At 38.1% G+C, this 24,798-nt stretch overlaps 1 protein-coding gene across 1 annotated transcript in view; it reads right to left on the bottom strand.

Moving 5' to 3' along the window:
• EP400 (E1A binding protein p400) overlaps positions 1 to 24,798 on the bottom strand; it is a 262,063-nt gene that overhangs the window by 220,698 nt on the left and 16,567 nt on the right. The window contains 5 exon segments of the mRNA XM_078154252.1: positions 2,520 to 2,941; positions 3,825 to 3,932; positions 4,311 to 4,401; positions 19,130 to 20,475; positions 23,146 to 23,282. Coding sequence (XP_078010378.1) covers positions 2,520 to 2,941; positions 3,825 to 3,932; positions 4,311 to 4,401; positions 19,130 to 20,440 — 1,932 coding nt within the window. The 5' untranslated portion in view covers positions 20,441 to 20,475; positions 23,146 to 23,282.

Consider the following 24,798-nt stretch of genomic DNA (forward strand, 5'->3'; position numbering starts at 1 on the left):
ACTATTATCTTCTGAGCACAACAGGAACCAATCTATCAAATTATCTATTTGTCATTCTGAGAACTTGTGGGCCATATTTCCATGTACCTGCCATTTCCTTATGCATTTAGGATTCATCAATAGAAAAAGACGTTAATATAATATGATTCAGTTTCTTCAGAATATAAAGGATCTCATACTTAAAAGTACCAAAAGTTATGTTAATGTTTATATAGTTGGTCCAAAAAGCTGTGATTCTTAACACTATCCATCCCCTTTCCTAACACAGTCACTACAAAAGCAAACAACTTAGTCTTTTTCTTTATATCCTGAGCTGCCATGACAAAATAATTCCTCCCCTCCTGGTATGCCTCTCTGTACTGAGCTAGGCTGGCCCCCAGAAAACCAGGCAGTGGCTACTGCCAGGCCTCTACTCCACCATTAGAGCAGTGGAATCTGTCTGCTTCTGATCTGCTCACCTAGCTTTCAAAAACCCACAACTGCCTCCACATTATGATAAGGTTTCAGATAGGACTTCTTCCTATATATAACTCAGGTGAATTTCTCCCAAAGACACGTAAAATTTTTTCCATCATTTACTTTTGTGGTTAATTGTAAGCTGCTCTGAACTTAAGTTTTTGACTTCCCAAATACAAAAGCATAGCATCTTTATTACTAAATGCTCCACTTAAAACTAAATACTCAAATGTCTTCATTTTCATTCATGTTTATGCTTTTAAAGCTAGTGTAAATGAAATATTAAAGTGAGTAACTGAACTTGGGTATACAGTTTCTAGGTTTGTTGACAATGAGTAGGAATTCCAGAATCTTTATATGTAATTTTAAGTTGCTTCATGAAATTCCACTAGAAAAAAAAAAGTCTTGAAATACTGGACAAGCTTAAAAAAACCCACCAGGCAGAATTCCATTATACTCAGGATCCTCAAAATGAAAAATTCTTTCAGTGTCTTCACTAAGCAATACAATTCAACAAATCAAACAACATGTTAGTCACCTACACTGAGAAAAATAGCATGCTAGACACTAAACAATAAAAAAAAAAGTTTAAGATAAAATTGTGAGGCGAAATGACACAGTGGGAATAACACTACATTTAGAGTTGAAGTGCATAACTTGAATCCTGACTCTGCCACTTACTACAGGGAGACCTGCAGGAAGTCACTTTGGGCCTAAGCTTCATCTATAAAATTAGAGGGTTGGATTTCTAGGGCCCTTTCCAACTCTTATGAGCCCGTGAAACTTACCTTGGCACACTAAACCAGTAAAAAAGCTAACATGAAAAACCATTCAAAAATAAAACTATTCATTTCCACAAAAATCTAAAGAAAAACATTTTAAGCCAAGAAACTTATAGGTGACCCTAGAAGAAAACATATTATAATATGAAAGTTAAACCCACCTCTTATTTTAAAAAGGAGGTTACTATAAAAACAGAAAAGTATATACATGAAAGGCCAAGTTTCTTTATATAAATTTTAGATTAGAAATGATCAAGAGGGGCAGCTAGGTGGTGCAGTGGATAGAGCAACTCGCCCTGAAGTCAGGAGGACCCGAGTTCAAATCTGGCCTCAGACCAACCACTTGACACTTACTAGCTGTGTGACCCCTGGCAAGTCACTTAACCCCAACTGCCTTTTAAAAAAAAAAGTAAAAGAAAAAAAAAAAGAAATGATCAAGAACATAAATTCAAAGGCTACCTTTCCTCCCTACCCTCATCCCAAGTAACTGAATGTTTCGAAGGGAAAAAAAAGAATCATATTTACTGTATGTTGAAGTCAACCCAGCTGTAAAACTGAGAGAAGGAGATAAGTCTTGTAATTCCTTACAGAGTTTACTTTCTCTGCCTGCGGAAAGGGAGGCTGGGGGTAGGGGTGGGGGTGGCAGAGATTCTTCACCCTGTTTATGCCCTTGCCCCTTTGAGCAGGCTGGTGAATCCCATGGACCCTGTCTGAGAATCATGTTTATATATGCATAAACAAAATATATAGGATTACAAAGGAAACTAATTATATTGAAATAGTTATCAAAATATTTTTTTAAATAAGTTCAGGGATTCCAGGTTAGAAACCCCTGCTCTACAATCTTCTTTCTGTAAACTAGGTGCTAGTTCTTTATAAAGTCACTGCTCTTTAGTCTCATGAACTGCTAAGTACCATTCATAAGAACTCAAATTCATTTCTTAAAAGTTAATTTTAAAATAGCAAGAGTGATTAAATTAGTGAGAATATTATATTAGGACATGAATTCAGACCTTTAAGTAATGCCTTATCCAAATTTACAAACTACTACATAATATGGCAGAAAATGATGTTCCTAAACTGTAGCAAAATATCTGATGAGGTAAAAATCCTACAACTATCTAATTAAGCAACTGTGCTCAAGGAACACAGATAAAAGGGGGAAAGTTTTTGCAGTATGTGATACATCTAATTCACATAGCACTCTTATCCAGTTCCACAAAAAGTTTTTTCAAATTAACAAAACCTTTTAAAGAATACAGGGTTACATCTTTGGAATACCTGGGGCTGTGTTGGAAGAGGAGACACCTGCATCTGCGTCTTTCCTTGCATCTGTACATGGAGCGCTGGCATGAGAGGCTGTGGAAGGGGTGCTGTGGGCTGGCTGGCTGGAGCAGCAGGAATGGGTACGCTGGGAGGCTGGGTCTTCACTGGAATTGGGGGCAGTGGCTGTGGCTGGGGCTGGGGCTGTGGCGGGGGCTGAGTCTCCATCATCTGCTGCTGGGGCTGCTGTGAGATCTGTAGGGTTGATGGGAGGGATGTGCCCGGAACATTGGCAGGCTGCAGCCGCCCAGGAAGCTGAGGTGGAGGAGTATGTAGACTTGCAGCATTCTGCACGGGAGGACCTTTGGATGGATCATACTGCTGTTGGTTCTGTTTCTGTCCAGTGAGCTGCACAGTTTGAGGAGTGGGAGGCATTCCACCTGCAAAACCAGAAAAAACTAAATACCACCAACTTTGAAGCCCTAAAGTATTCTGCCCATTTAACAAGCAGAAAATGGCTTCTGAACTCCAAATTACATTACCACAAGACACCAACACTTTAGAACAAATTTAATACATCCAAGTTAATTACAGTAACTAAATGGCAGGAAAATGACTAATATAGTATAACTGCCACAAGTATACACAAAAGGAAAAAGTCTGAACTTGTATTTAGTTTCAGGGAAGATGTACATATCAAAAGAATATCACTGCAATATCATCAATTAGGAGGAAAAAGTAACTAATTACAAGGACGAAAATTGCAAAAGAGATCTCTAACAATGAGTAAAATGAAATAAAATAAAATAACCAGAACGGTATGCATACTAACTACAATTATGTTTTTTTCAAGAGAAAGAAAAATAGACCCAATGGTGGTGGACTTTCAGGCAGAGTTAAAAGCATATACCGAACACAAGCATTTTCTTTGCTTGTTTGTCCTTTGCTAACTTGTTTGGTTCATTCTTGTTAAAGGCTAGGAGGGTTAGGGCACGATTTTGTCCTTTGTTTTATATGTAAGCAACCATATGAAACAGGGAGCAAAATCTTATAATACAAAAATTAAATGAAAAGAAAAAAGATCACTGACATTTAAATAAATGGATGGCTTCCATTAAGGTTAATAAGAATTTTCCCAGGAACTGTTATTGTTATACTAATTTGGAGTTATATGAAATATCCCAATTATAAAAACTAATTTCAGAAACACTATCCTTTGCTAGAAACGATTTTTATTTTTATAAAGCCAGATATATATAGATATATATAGATATATCTATATATATTAGGACATATATATATATCCTAAAGCTAAAGTTTTACCTTGTGCAGTAGGCATTAGCTGTTGCAGAGGCACTCCTGTCGTCACCCCTGGATGCTGGAAAACTACTCCATGGTGACCCACTTCAAGCCGAGGTCTCTTAGATTGCTCTGTAATAATTTTCCAAAAAGGTGTAGTTTAAAAAAAAAGTCATTAGCAAAAATGTATTTCTGCCCTTCAAATATATTAGGATGAGTAAGTAGCTAACAGAGTTATGTACAAAACAAAAATGAAGCCTACTGATTTGTTTAGAAAGCCTATCTTCTAGATATATGCTTCCATACTGTGACATCTAGCTTAAAAACAGAATGCAATTTAACTACAAGTTGACAAAGGAGAAATTAAATTTGCAAGTGAACCAAAGAATATCTGCCTTCACAAACACTATTTAGTAATAGTCATGAATCAACTATGTAAGAAAACTTTAATTACAGCTTAAAAAACAGAATCAACCCTGAGACAGAATCTAACCTGTGCTATGGACATACCTGCTGGCGTGAATGTCTGCGGTCGCTTAAGGGACTCCGTGTCTATGGTACTTGCTGTCCCTGCCACTAGGCTCCCTGTGTTTATTTGCTGCTGGAAAAATTAATAAATGAGGTTTTGAAAGTTTATGTGCATTGCAAGAATGTTATAAAAACTACATTTAAACATTTACCTTCCTTCTTTAATATACATGGAATGTTATTTGAACAAGACTTAAATGTTATTAAGAAATAAAATGAAAGTTTTTCAAAGTTCCAACTTACCTCTAGAAAGGATATTATTCCTCACATTATTGTTTAAAAACAATAATAAGTATAATTTCAAACCTTTGTGAAACAAATTAACTCCTTGCTAACTAAAGGGTTAATTCTGGGAGAGAGTCTTGGTTATAAGTGCAGAGCTCAACCTACATGAAAATCTCAAAGCAATAGGATATTTTCATACAGCAGGCTGAACAAGCAAAGGAAAAGTCAAGACACTTTTCTAAAAAGAAATCACAATTAAACCTCTAAACACCATAATTCATCTAACTGGTAGCCTCAAATAACTAGATGTTTTTTAAATACCATCAACATCAGAAAAAAAGAGCAAAGAGCAAAAAAAAAAAAAAGGTGGAAAACAGGAATTTGATTTTTTTGAAAAACAAGTTCTGGGTTACATCCCTGATTATTAAAATCCAATCTGATCATCTCCTACATGTTGTACATCCACGATTCTGTGCAATCAGAACTGATGTTTAGAATAATGGTCCTCAAATACTATATAAGCTTAAATATCAAATAATGACCCCATTCCAATCACTGTATGGTATTAATAAGTATTTTCTTGTTCAGTCGTTTCAGTCATGTCCAACTCTTTTTGACCCTATTGGGGTTTTCTTGGCAAAGAAGCTGGAGTGATTTGCCATTTTCTTCTTCAGTTCATTTGACAGATGAGGAAACTGAGGCCAACAGGGTCACACAGCTAATAAGTGTATGAGCCCAGATTTTAATTTAAGATGAATCTTCCTGACTCCAGGTCCAGCGTCCGTCAACTATGGCACCACCTAGCTGCCTAGTATTAGCTGTCCTAAATATTTTCTGTGTGATATTATACAGATATACAGTGTCCCAAAACTTTTAAAGCAGTTTTAAGCTTTGATAGCTATTAAAGCTTGGACTTGCAGTAAGATTTTTGGGACACCCATTATTAAAAATAAATATAAGCTACCAATGTACTGCTTCATTTTTTGGTTTGTTTTTAAACTGTAACTTGCCCAATTTTAACAATCAGTATTCTCTATCTTCTCAAATTTTCTTAATTTATGATTTACATAGGCTAAATTTCTCCCACAGTAAAAGGTAAAATTTTTTTGTTTGTTTTGTTCATGGAGATGTAAGAAATGTCTGTTGAACTGGATTGGCAAATTTTCTAAATTTACACACAGATTAACGTAAACAGTTAAATGTTATTATGCTTGTTCTCATCATCAAGACATGATATTTCAACAGAAAGACTTGAGCCACAAATAGTCCACAAATTTTTCACTTATGCAATTTGTAAAACTAAAAACTAGTTAGATCCATATAGTAAAATAAATGTTCCTTATGAAACTCTGAAGTGCTTTACACACGAAAGCAAATTAAGTAGATTTGCTTAATCTATATCTCGAAGATGTCTCCTTATGATGACCTGGGAAGAAACAAAATTTCATTTCATACATCACTAGCCTCAAGACAGGGACTTAGGAATGGCAGATGAGTAATTTGCACCTCATTAGAAGTAGGTAAGGGATAATTAAATGTCCTAATAATTACTATAATTATCATGTAGTATAATATGATGACAATCGTAACAAACTTATGTAGCACTTTTATAATGTTATATATAGATATATAGTACTTCTAAGAAGTACTTTCTTCACAACAACTCTGTAAAACTTCTAATGTACATCACCCCCATTTTACAGTTAAAAAAACTGAAGCTAAGAGGATAAAGGTAATTTAAGTATGAGAGGGCAAGGATTTTTAAAACAAGGTTTCCTGACTCCAAGGCCAGTCATCTTTCTTGTCTTTTCTCTACTTCTTTTTTTTCCTTTTTTCCTTTCTTTTCCTCTTTTTGTCAGACCTGTTATTTCATGGGTAAAAGGAGCTACAGGGGAGGAACCTCCCCTGCCAATCTAGATCCTCCCTGTTCAGCAATTAGTCTTACAGAGTTTCCTGGGGCAATGAAAAGCTAAATAGCTTGCCCAGTGTCACACAAATAATACAAATCTCCAATTACTTTCCCACTACACTATAAATATAGTGTAGTTGCCTTTTAATTAGCTATGGCACAACTCTCCAGTTTTACCTCAGGTACTCAGAAGGGAAACATGTATGAATTGTTGGCTTTCATGACATCAAAACCAAGAAAACCAGCTTAAAAACAATGGCTGTTGTCCAATATTAAAAATGAGAATATCATGTGTGCAGATGGCTAAACTCCAGAACTAGGCAAGGGTCAATGAAAATGATACATTCATGAGAGGACCAGGAGTCAGAAGACCCAAATCTTCTGGCTCAATTCCACAACTGTGTAACCTTAAGGCAAAGGCCTCAGTTTGCTCATCTGTAAAATGAGATTAATGTATTAATCATCCATCAAGCATTTACTAAGTGTATACTACATGCCAGACATAATGCTAGACAATAGGGATACAGAGACAAAAATAAAACAATACAGATGGAGTACCATGGCCAAAAAAACTTGATTACTTAGTGGGTCAACCTTCCAACAACAAGGCTAGCAAAGGAATCACAGAATCTCAATATCAGATGATACCTATGGCCATCCAACCAAACCATCACTAAACATTCAAGAATTCCCTCTACAATATATCTGATAGGTGCTCATCTGTCTTTCCATGAAGACCTCCAGTTAGGGGGAACCTATTACCTCCCAAGGCAATTCATTCTAATCTGGAATGGCTCTAAATATTGAATAGTTTTCCTTATATCAAGCTTAGGTTAGTCTCTCTTTCTAATCTAACCCACTGCTCCTACTGCCCTCTGGGGCCAGGGAAAACAAGTCTAAACCTCTTCCACATGAAAATCCTTCAAATACTTAAAGGTGCTCCTTCTCTAAGTCTCTCTTTTCTAGGCCAAATATCTCTAGTGATCTTGACGTCCCTCACTACCCTGGTTGTCCCTCTATGGATATTTTCCAGTTTATCAATGTCATTTCTAAAATATCACATGGCCTGACCAGGCTAGAGTACATAGACATTATCAACTCCTTCTTCCTGAGCCATGTCTCTCTTGCTGTGGCATTAGCTTTTCTGGCTTCCCTATCAAATTGTTGAATAATTTCACATTACCCCTACTGTACCACATACAATATTCCATCTCCTGCCTCTAAACCTCTGCACACCCTATTTCCTGAAATACAGCCCCTCTCCACCTCAGTCTCAAGGAATTTCTAGCTTCTCTCAAGGCTAATCTCAATGCTGCCTCTTCCCCAAAGACTTTCCCGATCCCAGTCATTATCAGTACCACCTTCCTTCCATACAGCCCACATAATGCTATATTTGTTTTATATTTATTTTGTATGGAATTATTTGCATCCCTTGGTCTCCTCCATTAGAATGGAAGCTCCTTCCAGAGTGAAGGCTATTTTACTGGGTCTTTCTTTGTATCCTCACTGTTCTCCATATCTAACACAACATTTTCATATGTCAAAGCATAAAATAAATGCTTACTGAATGAATTCAATCACACTGAGTAACAGCCCCACAAACTTTTCAGACAATATCTGTCTGCCAATTCTTCCCAAAAGTTAAGATTTTATATTCATCCTTATTAAATTTTATTTACTTATTTATTAGATTCAACCTGTCTGTCAAAATATATTTGTTTGGTTTTTTTGTTTGTTTTTAGGCAATTGGAATTAAGTGACTTGCCCAGGGCCACACAGCTAGTAAGTGTCAAGTGTTTGGTCTGATGTCAAAATATATTTGAATCCTACCTCTGGGACAGCTGACTTGTCAGTTAGGCTGGTCCAGATTGTAAACACAGTCTCTACCATCACCCGATATTCAAGTCAAACTGGATTATATATCATTTCCTGAATTCATGAGGCAAGCAAGTCACTCTTCTCTGGGTCTCAGTTCCTCTTCTGTAAAATGATGGGTTGACTGAAATGGTCTTTAAGGTCCTTTCCAACTCTCAACCTAGATTCTATTGTCACTATTCATACTGCTCTCCTCACCTGAAACACCCTAATGACTCCATCTCTACCTTTTGAAAATGTATGCAGCTGCTAATGCCTTCCTGTTCCCTCTTCTCTGTGTATCTTATATATACTTATTTACTTACATGCTGTTTCTCCCTATAGAAAGTGAGTTCCTTGAATGCAGGGACTGATTGTCTTTCTTTCTATCCCCAGATCTTAGCACAGTCCGTGATGCATGGTAAATGCTTAACAAATATTTGCTGACTGACTATCCATCCTATAAAGACCAGATTAACTGCTAGTACATCCAAGAAGATTTCCTGATTACAAGTCTGGCCCCAAAAAAATGACAGAGCAATTATGGATGACTTCAATTATTTAGATACCTGCTGCGCTCTCTACTTAACAGCTAACATTTTTTTGACTTAGTAGGAATGAACAAGGAGAAAATCTATGCTATATCTGGTTCTCACTGAAAAAGGAACTGGTTATAAGAGTGAAAACTGTGGAGGCCTTGAGCAGAAATAACTACTATCTCTTAGAGCAGAGAAGTCAAACATGCTGCTGGCACTGCAGCCAGCAAAACTCTCAAGTTTAAAATGTAAGTGGGAAATATTTAACAAAATAAATAAAAATATAATAGAACATAGATAATAATATTGTGGGCAGTTAGTTGGTGCAGGACAGAGTGCCTGGCCTGAAGTCAGGAAAACTCATCTTCATTGAGTTCAAACCTGACTCTTACTAGCTGTGTGACCCTAGACAGGCCACGTAACCCTGTGTGCTTCAGTTTTCTCAACTTTCAAATGAGATGGAGAAGGAAATGGCAAACCACTCCAGTATCTTTGCCAAAAAAAACCTAAATGGGGTCACAAAAAGTAAGACATGACTGAATAACAACAAATATTTTGGCGGCTAGATAGGCTACAGGAATCCTTATATACAATTTAGTAGCTACTGGGTTTTTTTGAGTTTGACACCACCGTCTCAGAGTTTTGGGAGAGAAAAAGAGAAGACCACAGAGACCACAGTCTTAAGATACGCCCTAGATTTTGAGAGAAATTTCAAAGAGTATAAAGGAAAGCTGGAGGGGAACCCAGGAACTAAAATTTTACAAGGGAAAACAGCACCTGATGGATAAGAAACTTACAGGAATTGGGGACAGCTAAGTGGTGCTGTGGACAGAGAACTGGCCCTGGAGTCAGGATGACCTGAGTTCAAATCTGGCCTCAGGCACTAAGTAGCTGTGTGACCCTGGGCAAGTCACTAGGAAGGAAGGAAGGAAGGGGAAGGAGTATCCAAGGGGAAGGAGAAGGGGAAGGGGAAGGGGAAGGGAGAGAGAGGGAGGGAGAGGAGAGAGAGAGAGAGAGAGAGAGAGAGAGCGAGAGAGAGAGAGAGAGAGAAGAGAGAAAGAAAGAAAGAAAGAAAGAAAGAAAGAAAGAAAGAAAGAAAAAGAAAGAAAGAAGAATGAAATTCAGAAGACCCAAAGGAGAAGTGGGAGCTGTCCAAGGTAGAAGCAAAATGGGAGCCAAGACAAATTTGGCTATACAGAGAATTCACTGCCCAACTTAGATTTTTAAGAGACTCACAGAGTGTTGAAGCAAGGACAAATAAAAGAAGATGAATATAAAACCATTCATGAATGGTTTGTATATGAATATAAAAGCATGTACCTATAAAAAGAATAGAGCTGGTGAGGAAAGTTAAGGACCACCCCAAAAAGATATTTTTAGCTACCATGGGCTAAGAAAAGGATCAAAGTTGCTTAATTCTTATTTTGACCATTTTTCCTAACAAGGAAGACAGCAACCTATAAATAACAGAACAAAAATGGCTAATGGGGAGTTGACTGATACTCAAGATAAATAAGGAGAGAATAAGAAAGCATCTAGTTGCTCCTGAGGAAACCAAGTAATTAGCCCAAATGTTCTACATATTCAAGTACTAGAGGATGAGACTGCTGACTTAGCATCAGTGCTATTTCAAGCCTAAGGAGAACAAGAGAATCAACATACTACTCTGGAGAAGAGCAAATGTTCCAATTTTCAAAAAAAGGAGTAAGTCTTGTCAGCTGCAGTCAAATGAATTTAACGTCAATTCCTAGCAAAATTCAGGAAATTAATTATTAAAGAGATAGTGAGGGAAGAGTAAAAATCTAAAAAAAAAGGAAGTGACGATCACAAAGGGTTTCATTAAAAATGACTCATGTCTGATTACCTTTATTTCCTTTTATAATAAGGTTATTAAGCTAGTAGATCAGGAAATGCTGCAGATACAGTTTACTTAGATTTCAGCAAAGCATTTGACAAAGCATCTCATCCTCCGCTTGTGGAAAACATAGATATCCATGGACTAGAAAAGAGTACAGTTAAATGGATTCAGAATAGCATGAATGGTCAGGTTCAAAAGAAGTCATAATGGTCCGACGTCCCCTGGAAAGGTCTCTAGCAGAATATCTCAGGGACTTGTGCTGTTTAAAGTTTAATCATTTTCATTAATGACTTGGTGATGTCATCACCTCCCATGGATTCAATTATCATACCTCTATGCTGATGATTCTCAAATTAACTTAACCAGCCCTAATTTCTCTTCCAGGATCCTATCTCCACATGAACATCTCAAAGTCAACTTATCTAAAACTGAATTCAATTTCTTTCCCCTCATGACTTTCCCTCTTCCCATTAACACAGGTTCACAACCTAAGCGTCACCCTCAATTTTGCACTATCTCCCACTCTCCATACCCCAACTGTTTCCGAGGCTTGTCAATATCTATCTTTGTAACATCTCCTGAATATGCCCGCTTCTCTCCTCCAACCCTGATGCAAGCCTTCATCGTCTCACTCTCCAACTATTAAAATAGCCTGCTGGGGGGAGGGGGGAGGTCTGCCTACCACATGTCTCTCCCCACTTCAGTTCATCCTCCACTCAGCTGTCAGTGATTTCCTAAAGTTCAGGTCTGACTCTGTCACTCCCCACCTCTCTTCCCCAACACACATGATAAACTGCAGTGGCTCCCTATCACTTCTAGGACCAAATATAAAATCCTCTGGTGTTCAAAGCCCTTCATAACCTGCCTTCCCTCTACCCTGACCCACCTTTCCAGTCTTCTTATACCTCACTTATCCCTATGTACACTGCAATCCAAACTAATTTAGGACATATTAAATTTTTTAGAGTCTCACAACTCTAAGCAATTTCACTGGCTGTCCCCCATGCCTGGAATGCTCTTCCTCTTCATTTCTTCATCATGTTCTTCAAGTCCCAGTTAAAATTCTACCTTCTGAAAAAGGCCTTTCCCAGTCCTCCTTAATCTTAATACCTTCCCTCTGAAATCATCTCTTTTTCCTGCCTATATCTTGTTTGTATGTAGTTGTTTGCATTTTGTCTCAGCAGACTGTGAACTCCTCGCATTTTGCCTTCCTTTGCATCCCCAGTATTAGCACACAGTAGTTGCTTGATACATGCTTGTTGACTTATTTGACTTAACTAAAAGGAAATTACTCTGAGTAACAGACAAATCAGTTGACTGAATGATTCATGGAAACATAACTTCCAGGAATAAGTAATAATGTGTACTGATCAGACTGCATTTGGGGTACTGTGTTCAGTTCTGGACATTACAGTTTATCTGGAAAGTATCCAAGGGAGGGCAACCAGGATGTGAAGGATACTGAAAACATGCCATATAAGAGAAGAAAATGACCATGTTTATCTAGGAGAAGGTTTAAGGCAGGAGCTCTTAACCTCTTTTGTACAGCCATTGACATTGGCTGCATGACACTGGTCAATTAACCAACCAACAACATTTATTAAATCTTCACTATGTGTTAAGCAGGTCAAGTAACAATCTCTTTGAGCTTCAATTTCTTCATCTGTATGATGAAGGGTTTAGATTACATGCCCTCTGAAGACCCTTCCAACTCTTTATGATCTTATGATCAATGCCACTACAAGCAGCTGAAAGGAAGTTATTTTAAAAGGACTGAAGATCCTTATGAAAAGATGTTCTTGACCTAAGTAATTTAATTAATAGATCACTCAGCTGTTACTGAGGTAGGTGGAGAATTACTGCCCCTGAAGGAGTTTGCTGGTAAAAAGGATGAAGTAGGAAGCAGCAGAGATCAGATTAATCATAAATGGGGATTCTGCCATGGTCTCACTTTTGTTTTTCCTTTTATCTCATAACATGCCATTATTCTCATTCCCAGGTTAAGAGCCTCTGATCTAGGCCAACCCCAACCTTAACAAGAATCCTTTCTACAGTATAACCAACAAAGTTATATTGGCTAGCCAGCATCTGTTTGAAGAACTCTACTGAGACAGCTAGGTGACACAATGGATAGAGTGCCAGGCCTAAAAGTCAAGAAAACCTGAGTTCAAATCCTACCTCAGATACTAACTAACTTGTCTAACTCGGGACAAGTCGCTTAACCCTGGTTGCCTCAGTTTCTTCATCTATTAAATGAGCTGGAGAAGGAAATGGCAAATCACTTCAGTATCTCTGCCAAGAAAAGCCCAATGGGGTCATGAAGAGTCTGACGTCACTGAAATAACTGAACGACAAACAACACTGAAGGGAAACCACTACCTCCTGCAGCAAGCCTTTCAATTACAGGATAGCTCTAGTTAGGAAGGTTTTCCTTATTTAAAGCCTGTATGCTATTACAGATGAAAGTCAATTTTAATTGTATATAAACTTTAATCAGATTTTTCCATGAGTCAAAGGTTCTTGATTCTCCACACCTGCATTAAAAGTACTTCTAGCAAATTAGATCATTATAAATTACAATGTCTATATTTTAGAGGCTATAAAATTTTATCAAACAATACTCTGAACAGGTGTCCATTTTCCATGTTTTGTCCTTAACTGTCAGACAGGGTTTTTTTGACCCTTGGTAAATTTTTACCAAGTATGATAACAAGAGAAGAAGCTTCCCTGTTTGGATATGTTATTTAGTACCTAAATTTCTATAACAAAAGTAGTACTTTGTGCCCAATATTACTATGTCATGATATAAATTATGAATTTTTTTCTAGCATTTCATAAGTAAAATATCTCTAAGGTCCCTTTCAGATCTAAATCTATGCTATTATTACAAAAATCCTTTAACTGAAAACAAAATAATGTCAGAGAATATTTTTGGGGCAGCTAGGTGACATAGTGGATCAAGTTCTGGGCTTGGAATCAGGAAGACTCAGCTTCATGAGTTCAAATCTGGCCACAGACACTTCCTAGCTATGTGACCCTAGGCAAGCCACTTCACCTTGCTTGCTTCAGTTTCCTCATCTGTCAAATGAACTAGAGAAGGAAATGGCAAACCACTCCAGTATCTTTGCCAAGAAAACCCCAAATGGGGTCACAAAGAGTTGGACAAAACTGAAAACATCTGAACAAAAGACTATTTTTGCTAGTATAAAATAAAAAAGAGGACACATTTTTATTATGACTCTTTTTCTGACCTACCGTCCTTTGCTTCAGTTTTCCTCAATTTGCAAAAAAGAAAATCCTAGTGTTTTGACTCAGGGAGGCCTGTAACTTACTGCTACTTCTTCCTCCTCAATGGGCTCCTGTTCTAAAATACTCAAGTTGCTCCCTACTGGTGCTACTCCAAAATACAGCATTTCTCATGGTAAGCTATATCAATACCGCATTATCCATCCCCCTTCAAATATTCACATGAATGAGATTTCTACTTTAATGATTTTCCTGATACTCTCTCAAGCCCAGATTCATTAATCCATCTGTCCTTAAATTACCACAACAGACAAGAGAAGCTATTTTTAATTGCTACAGCCCTGCAATCCAAAATAAGCAGGATTCCCACAGAGAGCCCATATTTTGCTTCTGTAGAGAGCTGGTTCTGTATTACTAACGTCACAGGATGTCTTTCAAAAAGTAGATATACAAAGGCTGCCTGTGCTTCAACTGTCATTCTTAACAGGCCCCTGTGATTTTCATTTCTGCTATCATTAGTGGTACACATCAAGTTAGTATTTTTTCTTTCCTTCCTGTTAAAATTAAAAAAAAAAATTAATCACAAGTATAAAGACTGATTTGCTTCTCTATGTTTTGTTTTCAACTCATGATTTCTTATTTTTACATTAAAAGTTTTTTCTGGTTGTTTCTTTCAGTTCACTTAAAGCATACTCAATCAACCAACAAACATTCCCTGAGCGCCCACTATGTACAATGCACTGTGCCAGAGCTCTCAGGATAGCAACCTAAATAGAGGCAGTCTCTGCCTTCATGGCACCTATGTTCTACTAAGGACAATACATGTTCACAGTTTAGCAAACACAGGATCTATCGTTGTTGTTGCTCAGTCCTGTCCTACTCTTTGTGACCCTATTTGAGGTTTTCTTGGCAAAGATACTAGAGTGGTTTGCCGTTTCCTTCTCCAATTCATCTGACAGATGAGGAAACTAAGGAAAACAAGAATTAGTGACTTGCCCAGGATAACACAGCTAGTTAAGTGTCTGAGGCCACATTTGAACTCAGGTCTTCCTGACTCCAGGCCCAGTGCTCTAAACACTGAGTCATCTAGCTGCCCAGGATCTTATGCCCCTCAAAAAATGGATAAAGGACTTGAGAATCAGAAAGACTTCAGTTCACATTCTGCCTTAGACACTTAATAGCTGTGGGTCCCTGACAAAAGTCACAACCTATCTGTGCTTCTGTTTACTCATCTATAAAATAAGGGGGTTGAACTAGATGGCCTTTGATGTCTGTTTCAGATCCTCCAATCCTATGATGGGAGGAGGGGGAAGGGAGAGAGCCCAAATTGAAGGAATCCATGAAACTGTCTTGGAGGAAGTCGCACTTGAAGAGAATGGGATCCAAGAGGCAGAGGTAAGGAAGAAGAATATTCCAGAAGTGAGAGAACAATCTGTGAAGAGACACAGAGGCCTGAGACAGAATGTCAAAAAGAAGGAGCCTGGTAAGAGCATTCCATCCACAAAAAGAACATGTAGTCAGTTTGGACAGATAGGCTTTCCAAATAGTAATGGGTTTTCAATACCAAACACTGAAGGCAACAGGAAGCTTCTGATCAGAGGGGTGGCATGGTCACACAACTACTTCAGAGTGACCAATGTGGCAGCTACGTAGAAAATGGACTGGAGGAGAAGGAGACTGGGATCGGGAAGTTCAATCAGGAAGTTCTGGCAATTGTACAGGTGAGAAGTGATGTGGGCCTGGTGTGAGTAGAAAAAAGAGGACGGATTCAAGAAAGGCTACAGAAGTGTCACTGACAATACTTGGCAAATGACTAGATAAGGGGAGGGGATGAGTCTGAAAAAATCAAGGAGGATACCTTAGAGACGGGAAACTGGGAGGAGTGGGTTTAGGTAGGCAGCTCATGAGCTCTGTTTTGGACATGTTGAGGTCGAGATACCCACGAGACAGCTAAGTAGAGATGTCCAGCAAACAGGTAGGGACCAGGGACTAGAATCTCAGTAGAGAGATAAAGGCAGAAAATGTACATTTAGGAGCCACCCACATAGCAGACAGTTGAATCTATGGGAGTTGAGGAGCCTACCCAGACGGAGATGATAAAGATATAAGACAAGAGAGCCTAGGACAGAGCCCTGGAGTACCCATGCAGAGGTAGTAGGACATGGATGAGGGGCCAACAAAGGAGATCCAGAAGGAAGAGCGCAACAGGTATCAACAAAGCAAAATTTTAAAGTTAACATTTATCATAGCCCCCAACATATAATTTGTCTTACCTAAAACTACTTATTCACCAAATAGAAGCCACTTTATTTTGCACACAAATTCCAAAACCAATCTGGGGCTGGGGGGAGGGGTGAGAAGCATATAAGGATCTGTCCTCACTTATTTCAAAGTAAAACACAGTTTGATCAGTTAAAATGTCAACACAATATAACAGAAAAACTGTCTTTTTAACTCTATTACAGTATTAAAATGAAGTGTACCTCAATTTTAAATGGAGAAATTTCTGAATCTAAACAGACAAGTTAAGGGAAATTATTGTTCTTTACAAAAGGAGATTTAATTTTACGTCTTCAGGGTGTTTTAGGTGGTAGCTCCCCTAAAACATTTAACAATCATTCAACCTTTACAATTAATGCAAGGGACACTTTTTAAAGAATCAACACACAAAAGTAGATAGATGGCTATTTTTTTCCTTCCAGTGGAACAAAGACAATGTTAGAATGAAAAAAGCTCTGGCTTTGAAGTTAGGAAACCCAGGCTCTCTTTCAAGTTCTGCTACTAACTTGCTGTGTGACCTTAACAATCACCTCACCTCTCTGAGCCTCCTTAACTGGACAATGTCAGGGCCAGAATAAAGGACCTCCCAGGACCCTTCCCATGCTAACATTCTAAGATCCCATGAAGAGGATTAGATAACATTAGAACTAATGTTACTAAAGCTGAGCATGCATCTAATGTAGACATTTACTGTTATGAAATTTTTCTAGACTTTAAATTTAAAATTCTCATTCTGTCTTGCACTGTACCGCCTTTTCTGTAAATTGCAGATAAGTTTCAAAGACACAGGAAAGATCCCAACATTTAAAATGCCACACACAAAGAATCCTCAGCAATGTATAACCAGACATACAATAAGTTTTAGATGACAAGCATGCTGAAAGCTATCACTGCTTTACAGATGAATAAGAAAAAATAACTAAGAAGTGTGCTGTCACTTAATCATGCAAATTTCAGTTTCAAAGTTTATAGTTTTGAGAAAGGTTCATTGTTGTATTATGATTTTTTTTAAATAAGGAATGGGCACTGGGAAAAAATATTGAATAGCAAATACTTTATTGAAGGTTAAAATAATCAAATCTGGATGAATCTAAAATCCGGGATGAGACTACATTTTAGAACCATCGAAAAGTACCTGAAATGGCTGCTGCGGGGACGCAAAAGCAGCAGAAACATTTGGAGGAAGCTGGGTTGCAATAGCAACAGGAGTCCCAGTCTGCCCATCCTTTCCTGTCACAACTTTTACCTGAGAGAAGATATTTTGAGAAAAAAGGGAAAATAATTTTTAAGGCTGCTCAAAAATGCTTTGGCATTTTATCACTGATATTCCACTCAAATTTGGTAGGGAAAAAAAAATACTAGGTACTAGAGTGACAGTTTATAAAAGCCAAAGTTTTCCAAATGCAATCTTTGCAGTAAATCCAACTTATCAAGTGAAATACACTTTTGTTAACTTCTTGTTTTATAAAAAAGAATGGCAGACAGTCTTTCATTAAAAAAAAAATCCATTCAATGTCCAGGCAACTTGTAAGGTGCCAACTCTACTACCAGAAGAGGCAGGACTAGAAGGCCAATGAGCCAAGTTCAACCGGAAGTGATAAAGACAAAGGAAAAATGCACAAAAAGAAGAAATCAGTTTACAGACAAAGTCTGTTTCATTGGCAAATAAGCAAAGAAAAACTGAACTTAATTATTTTTATACCAATTCTGATAAAAACCTTAAAACAAATTATATATATTCATCTTTTGAAAGATATGAAATGGTCCCATTGTCAGAGTGTTAAAGAAAACATATAATGACAAAGCCACACCAGATACATCCATTAACATCAACGAGCATAAGCAAAGAGACTAGCATTTGGGTACCAAAGGGGCTGATTTCTTTGCAGAATAAGAGATGGCAGAGATTACAATTACATCAGCTAACTCATAAAACAAAACAAGCTCCACCAACACAGATTCACAGCACGGGACACAGAAGCACAATATACAGTGTGTTACAGTACAATTCGTCCCTATCAACTTGTTGTGGGCCTAGGAAATACAAATAAAAGATCATGAGCTTTTAAGAATCCTTTAGCTTGGGTAAAGTCTTCAATAAGTCACCCACTAAACACAAAGTAAGATCAATTTCCAAAAATGAAAATTATCCTACAAATACAATTCTAAAGTCATATCCTCCATGAAAATTGAAGCCTAAAATGACTATTTCCCAAAACTATAAATCATTTTATATTTGTACATAGTTATTATCACATTTAAATGACAAACAGGGTGATACTATGTAAGTTCTAGGAAATTCTACTTCTGATTGGTCCTATGGAGAAGACACATTGACTCATCCTTTCTGTTTAGGAATGGGGGAGGTGGGGAGGAAACCCATAGGTAAAATAGTAACAACAGCTTTTTTTAGAAGCAAATGGATGTTTTTGTGTACGTTTATTTAGTGATCAGTCCACCCCTAAGGAATAAGGTACAGAACCTAGAAAAGCAAACTGAATATGTTTACTGAGGTACTAAATACTCTCCAAAACACCATTCAAGCCACCAGCCAAGAGCCTAGATTGAAGAAAAAAAAAATTAGTCAAATCAGTTTGGTTAGATGAACCAAGCTGAAAGCCCTGTTTTTAAATGGAAACATTTTAGGTGTCTTTACAACTACAAAAATCACCATCGTCATTGTTTTCCTTTCAAAACACATGTTCCTTCCTATGGGAAAAAAAGAACTTAAGAAAAATACATTCTTAACAATATCAATCTTTATGACTAAGATCCTTCTACAACTAAACTCTTAAAAATTCAAATTGATACAAATATCTTATTATTTACCATTTCATAGACTTTATCCTCCTTGACATTTCTCCTCTAAATTATTAAGAATTAAATTTCTTACCTCATCATTGATAACCTCAGATTTTTCCTCCTCCTCCTCTTCCTCAAGATCCAAATCATTTTGCTTAAGATACGCTTGTAAGGGTGCATAGTGTTTTTTCTTAAAAGCTAAGAAATCCATCATATTCCCTTGAAAATGCTGCAAGAAAAATAATTCAATCAAATACTCCTTAAAGTTTTCTTTCAGAGCCTCCATTTCTCTGTAATGATGATCCAGGCACTGCTTTCTCATTTGGGCTGTTTCTTGAGACGCTGGTGGAATTTCCTCCAATTTTTTAGGTACTTTTTTCACTCCTATACTTCCTGCAGGAGTGAGAGGAAGGCTGGAAAGACCCTGTGGCACAGCTGCTCTAGAAGGGCTGGTGGGTCCAGGGGGTGGTGAAGTCATCCCAAAGGCTGAAGAGCCTCCAACTCCAGATATCAAGACACCCGAAGGCCTCTCAAACCCCACGGGTCTATTCAACTGCTGTCCTTGAAGCACCTGCTGCTGTTGAATCAGTTGTCCTTGAATAATACTACTGATTTGGGGTGGCAAGCTGGTCGTTGCAATGACTGGGGCTAGTCAAAGCTGCATACTGGCACCACTAGCTACCGGGCTCTGCGGTCCAAGATGATGAATGGTGCCGCCTGTCTGGGCATGGGGCTGTGAAAGTCTGCGTTCTCGAACGGTAATAGGGGCCCCCGCATGCTGGAGTTGAACCTGTCCTCCCTGAGCAATCTGGGCAATGCCTGAGCCCTCCTGATACACAAAGTGTCCACCATTCGAAGGGCTCAAACTGATCTGTCTCACAAGGACACTGGCATCCACAAAGCCTCCAGTGGGGCTGGAGCTGCAGATACCCAGTCCCGGGCCAGGAGTGCCAGCCCGCACACTCTGTAAGGCCTGCACTGGCCCAGGGGTGGGCTGGGTTGGGCTTTGAGACTGGACTTGTTGGGGCAACGGGGAGGTAACTTGTATGTAGGATGGGGAGCCATGCTCAAACCTCCTTTGCTGAGAATTAAACTGAAAACCTGGGGAGGTTGGGTTGGGGATTGGCAAAGGGGTCAGGGTGATCTGCTGGTTTCCTCCAACTACTGGTCCAACATTCTGCAGTGTAATGTTTACATTCTGACCAGCTACTGGACTTCTATTCATAAGCTGCTGTATTTGGTAACTGGGCGACTGTGGTGCAGATGGGCTTGCTGAAGGAGCAAATGGAGCTGCAGGGGACTGGGGTAGATTTGAATGGGACTGCTGGTCTTCCCCCTCACTGCCTGTGAAGGACCTCGACCTCTGGAGCTGGACATTCTGAGGACCGCTGCCATGGTGCATTATCGCTTCCTTTTTTCTTCCAATTTAATACTATCCTAAAGAAAAGAAAAAATTAAAATTGAGTTGTTTGACAGCAAAAACACTATTTTTAATTATCATTTATTTAGTGTGATAAAAGTAAAAGTACTAGAGTTGTTGAATATTTTAATTATTCACTAGTTTTTAGAATTCCAAAGCAGGAAATTAATCAAGCAGGAGTTAACAAAAGCTGATTTTTTTTAATTCAGCCAAGACAAGCCAAAACACTTACAACATTTGCATTCTTTAATTCTCAAACACATGCAACTGGACTACAACCTAGGAGTCTTGCTCTAGTCTTCACACTATCATCCTTGACAGCCAATCAATTAGTTACCAAGTCCTGTCAGTTCCCACTGTCCTCAACATTCCTGACATTGAACCCTCTTCTCTAGTCACATCACATGACCCTAGAATGGGTCCTCAACACCTCTTGCCTTTTAATTGGTCTACCTGTTTCTAGTCTTTTCCTTCTAAAAACCATTCTCCACACAGTGACAAATTGATATTCCTAGTGGACAGGTCCAACCAGCATTTGCCAATGTTGATAACTTTTCTCCTTCTGGGTACTCTCTTCCTCTGCATTTTCATAACCTTCTTACTGTCTTGGTTCCACTACCAGTCTTAGTCACTTTTGTGCAATCTTCTTCTGCACCATGCTCACTCTTCTTGAGTGTCCACCGACGTTCGGTCCTGGGTTCTTGTCTCTCATCTCTCTTACTGAGTGATCTCATCAACTCCCAGGGGTCCAATTATCATCTATATGCAGAAAATTCCTAGAATAATTTATTCAGACCTAGTCTCTCTCCCGAGCTTCAGTACTGAATCATCAACTGCCAATTGGAAATTTCAAACTGGATGTCCAATAGGCATCTCAAACCCATATCTAAAACAAAACTCACTGTCCTTCCCCAAAAACTCTCTCTTCTTTTGAATTTCCCAATTACTGTCCATCTTTCAAGTCACCCAGGATCACAGTCTCATGTCACCCTTAACTCCTTTCTCTCACTCAGCCCACATATCCAAGCAGTTGCCAAATCCTGTCATTTCTTTCTTCACAACATCTCTTACTTACATTACCACCCCCCTAGTTCAAGCTTTTATCATCTCTTGCCTAGACTATTGAAAGAGCTTTCTAATTGGTCTGCCTGAGTCATCTCTACCTATTCCAACCCATCTTCCACTCAGCTGCCAAAGAGATTTTCCTAAAGCACAGGTCTAACTATGTTACCCTCTGGCTCAACAGACTCCAGTGGCTCCCTATTTCTTCCAGGATCAAATATTAAGTGCATAGCATGGAAGCAATAAATAAAATATACACAAGATAAATTAGATAGACCTCAAAGATAACTCAAAAAACTCTATCTGTAATACAAAAGGGAAAAAATGGACGTTTAAATGCCTACATAGAATCTAGATGATTAGAAATGGAAGTGAATTCAGAAGAATTCAGAAGTCTAACACCCCTGGTCCTTTCACAGATGAGGAAATTGAGACCCAGAGAAAGGAAGTGACTTGAAAACAACGACAAATCTGTAAGTGCAGCAGAACCACATTCTGTGCCATCGGGTCTCATGTTTCTTCCATCAAATCAAGATACCTACAGTAAGAAATATTAATGCCAAAGAGAAAAATAATTTTAAACTGAGGCTAAGATAACATATTTCTTTCTCTTGCCTGCAGTTATTTATCAAAACAATTTCTAAAGATGGAGGTGGCAGAGATCAATTGTTGAGCTTTGTGTTGGGAAGCTCCGGGTTTTAACCTCGCTTCTGACATTCACTATGTCCAGGCAAATCATTAAATAAGATGTACCTCAAGCAACTCATCAGGACTTATCTGTGAAGCTGGCAAGTAGTTTCACAATGAAAGCTGCCTCTTCTAAAACTAGGTAAAGTTACATCTGATACAAAGATGTGTCAAAATAAATTAACGCTGATGCATTAGTTACAACAACTCATTAAAAAAAAATTAGTCTGCTAATATTAAAGGAAGAAAAGAATTCCCTGAACAGAAAGTTTTTGTCCTTGAAAACAAAAGTTTCATTATCATTAACAACCGTCATACATTAGAAACATCTTAGCTTAAAAGGGCAAAAAGATTACTAAGTCAACTAATGTTACACATACTATAACCAAAATATCAAACTTACAAACTTTGCATACCAATAAACTAACCCAGTAGTAGAATATTCATCTCAAACACTGCACAGAAAAAGATAATGCCCAAACTACTCAGCTCAATTCTAATCAAATGAGATAATATTTAAAGTGCTTAGCACAGCGCCTGGCACATGGTGGGTACTATATAAAAGCTTATTCCCTTCTCTACCCTTCTCAATCTATCTTTCCAGCAAATATCATCTTCAAAAGAAGCCCAGCTTCTAAAAGGATACTGTATAATCAACCTCAGCATTCACACCATTCCCCTTACAAGGTCAAATGCTTTCTCCTCCACTCTAGCCTATACAAGTGCTATCCTACCCATTTTTCGACCTCCTCCAGCCCACTGTGATTTCTCCTTTCTTTAAACACAATTACATATTATCTTGTACTGCTTTTTCATTTTTCATCCTCTCTAACCACAAGGTACACTGCTTGAGAGCAGGGACCATGGCTTACGCTTATTCAAATTTTGTTTTATACTAAATACAGTACTTTGCACATAGAAGCTGAAAAAACACTTACTAATTAGTTCATCTGTTCAATCAGCATTTATCTTGGGCAAATCACATCATCTCTGGGCCTCAGTTTCCCCATCTGCAAAATGAGTTGGCTGGACTAGATCAGCAGTCTCCAAAGTTGGGGCTTTGTTGGAAAGCAGTCTGAAAGAAATTAGATATAGACCAACAGCTCACACCATATGTTAGGATAAAACCCAAAAGTTTTTATGATTTAGACATACAAGTTGACATTAGAAGCAAATTAGAGGAGCAAGGAAGAAGTTACCTTTCTGACCTATGGATAGGGGAACAGTTAATAATTACAAAAGATAAAATGGAAAATTTTGATTATATGAAATGAAAACAATTTTGCACAAACAAAATTAATGCATTTAAAATTAGGAAAATGGGTAACAAAAATTTTTGCAGCAAATTTCTCTGATAAAATGTCATATACAGAATATATAAGGAACTTATTCAAATTTAGAGGACTAACAGCCATTCTTTTTTTTTTTTAGGCAGTTGGAGTTAAGTGACTTGCCCAGGGTTACACAGCTAGTTAAGTGTCAAGTGTCATGGTCTGAGGCCGCATTTGAACTCAGGTCCTCCTGACTTCAGGGCCGGTGTTCTATCCATTGCGCCACCTAGCTGCCCCTAAGAGCTATTCTCCGAAAGATAAATGGGCAAAGGGTAGGAACAAACAGTTTTCGAAGGAAGAAAACAAAACTATTAACAACTAGATATGTTTTAAATCACAATTAGAGAAACACAAATTAGTTCTACATCTCAGCTTTCAGACTAGCAAAGATAACAAAGGAGGAAAATGAGTAATGTTGGAGGGAATACAAGAAAAGAAGCAGCTTCATATAAGCTGGTGGAGCTATGAACTGATCCAGCCATTCCGGAAAGCAATTTCAAACTATATCCCAAAAGTCACTAATCTATGAAACCCTTTGAGACCAGCCCCCTCTCCAATACAACTATTAGGCCTGTACTTCCAAAAGAGATCAAAGAAAGAGGAAAAGGACCATATGTACAAAATATTTATAGCAGCTTTTTTCATAATAGCAAAAACTTGGAAACATTTCATATTTCATAACTCATTTCACCATTCCCCTAAAGATGATCACTCCCTTATTTTCCAAGTTTCCTCTTTCTTTGAATATTATTGTGCCATTAGAAATGACAAAATTTCAAAGTTTCAGAGCAAACAGCAAAGATTTTTTATATAATAGATGTGTTCACATCCCAGTCTTCAATACCCCCCAATAAGCCCCTACGCCCCTCCCAAATTGTCCTTCCTAAGCTTCGGGGAACAGCCTGGAGGGGCCAAAAGCCTGTTATAACCAAGTCCAAACCAGTGTCTCCACACCCTGCCTTGCTCCCCATCATCTTGTGGCTACTCAGGCACCCCTAAGACCTGGCTATGCTTGCGGTATAATTTACTCAGTGAGTAAATTCTCATGCACACCTTTTATTTTTTGTTAGAAAAGAGTAGCACAGGATGAACAGATATGGCTGGGCTGCAATTACATTATCTTAAATAATATAATAAATAAATATTCTCAAACCCACCCCTTTCTATACATAGCACCACTATCTTTCCAATATCCCAAGTTCTAAACTTCCTTGTTATCCTTGAATAATCTACTCAACTGAAAATGTTCTTCATTTGGCA

This window comes from Phascolarctos cinereus, unplaced genomic scaffold (assembly GCF_003287225.1).
Source record: "Phascolarctos cinereus isolate Bilbo 61053 unplaced genomic scaffold, phaCin_HiC Scaffold_4;HRSCAF=312, whole genome shotgun sequence".
Classification (NCBI taxonomy): Eukaryota; Metazoa; Chordata; class Mammalia; order Diprotodontia; family Phascolarctidae; genus Phascolarctos; species Phascolarctos cinereus.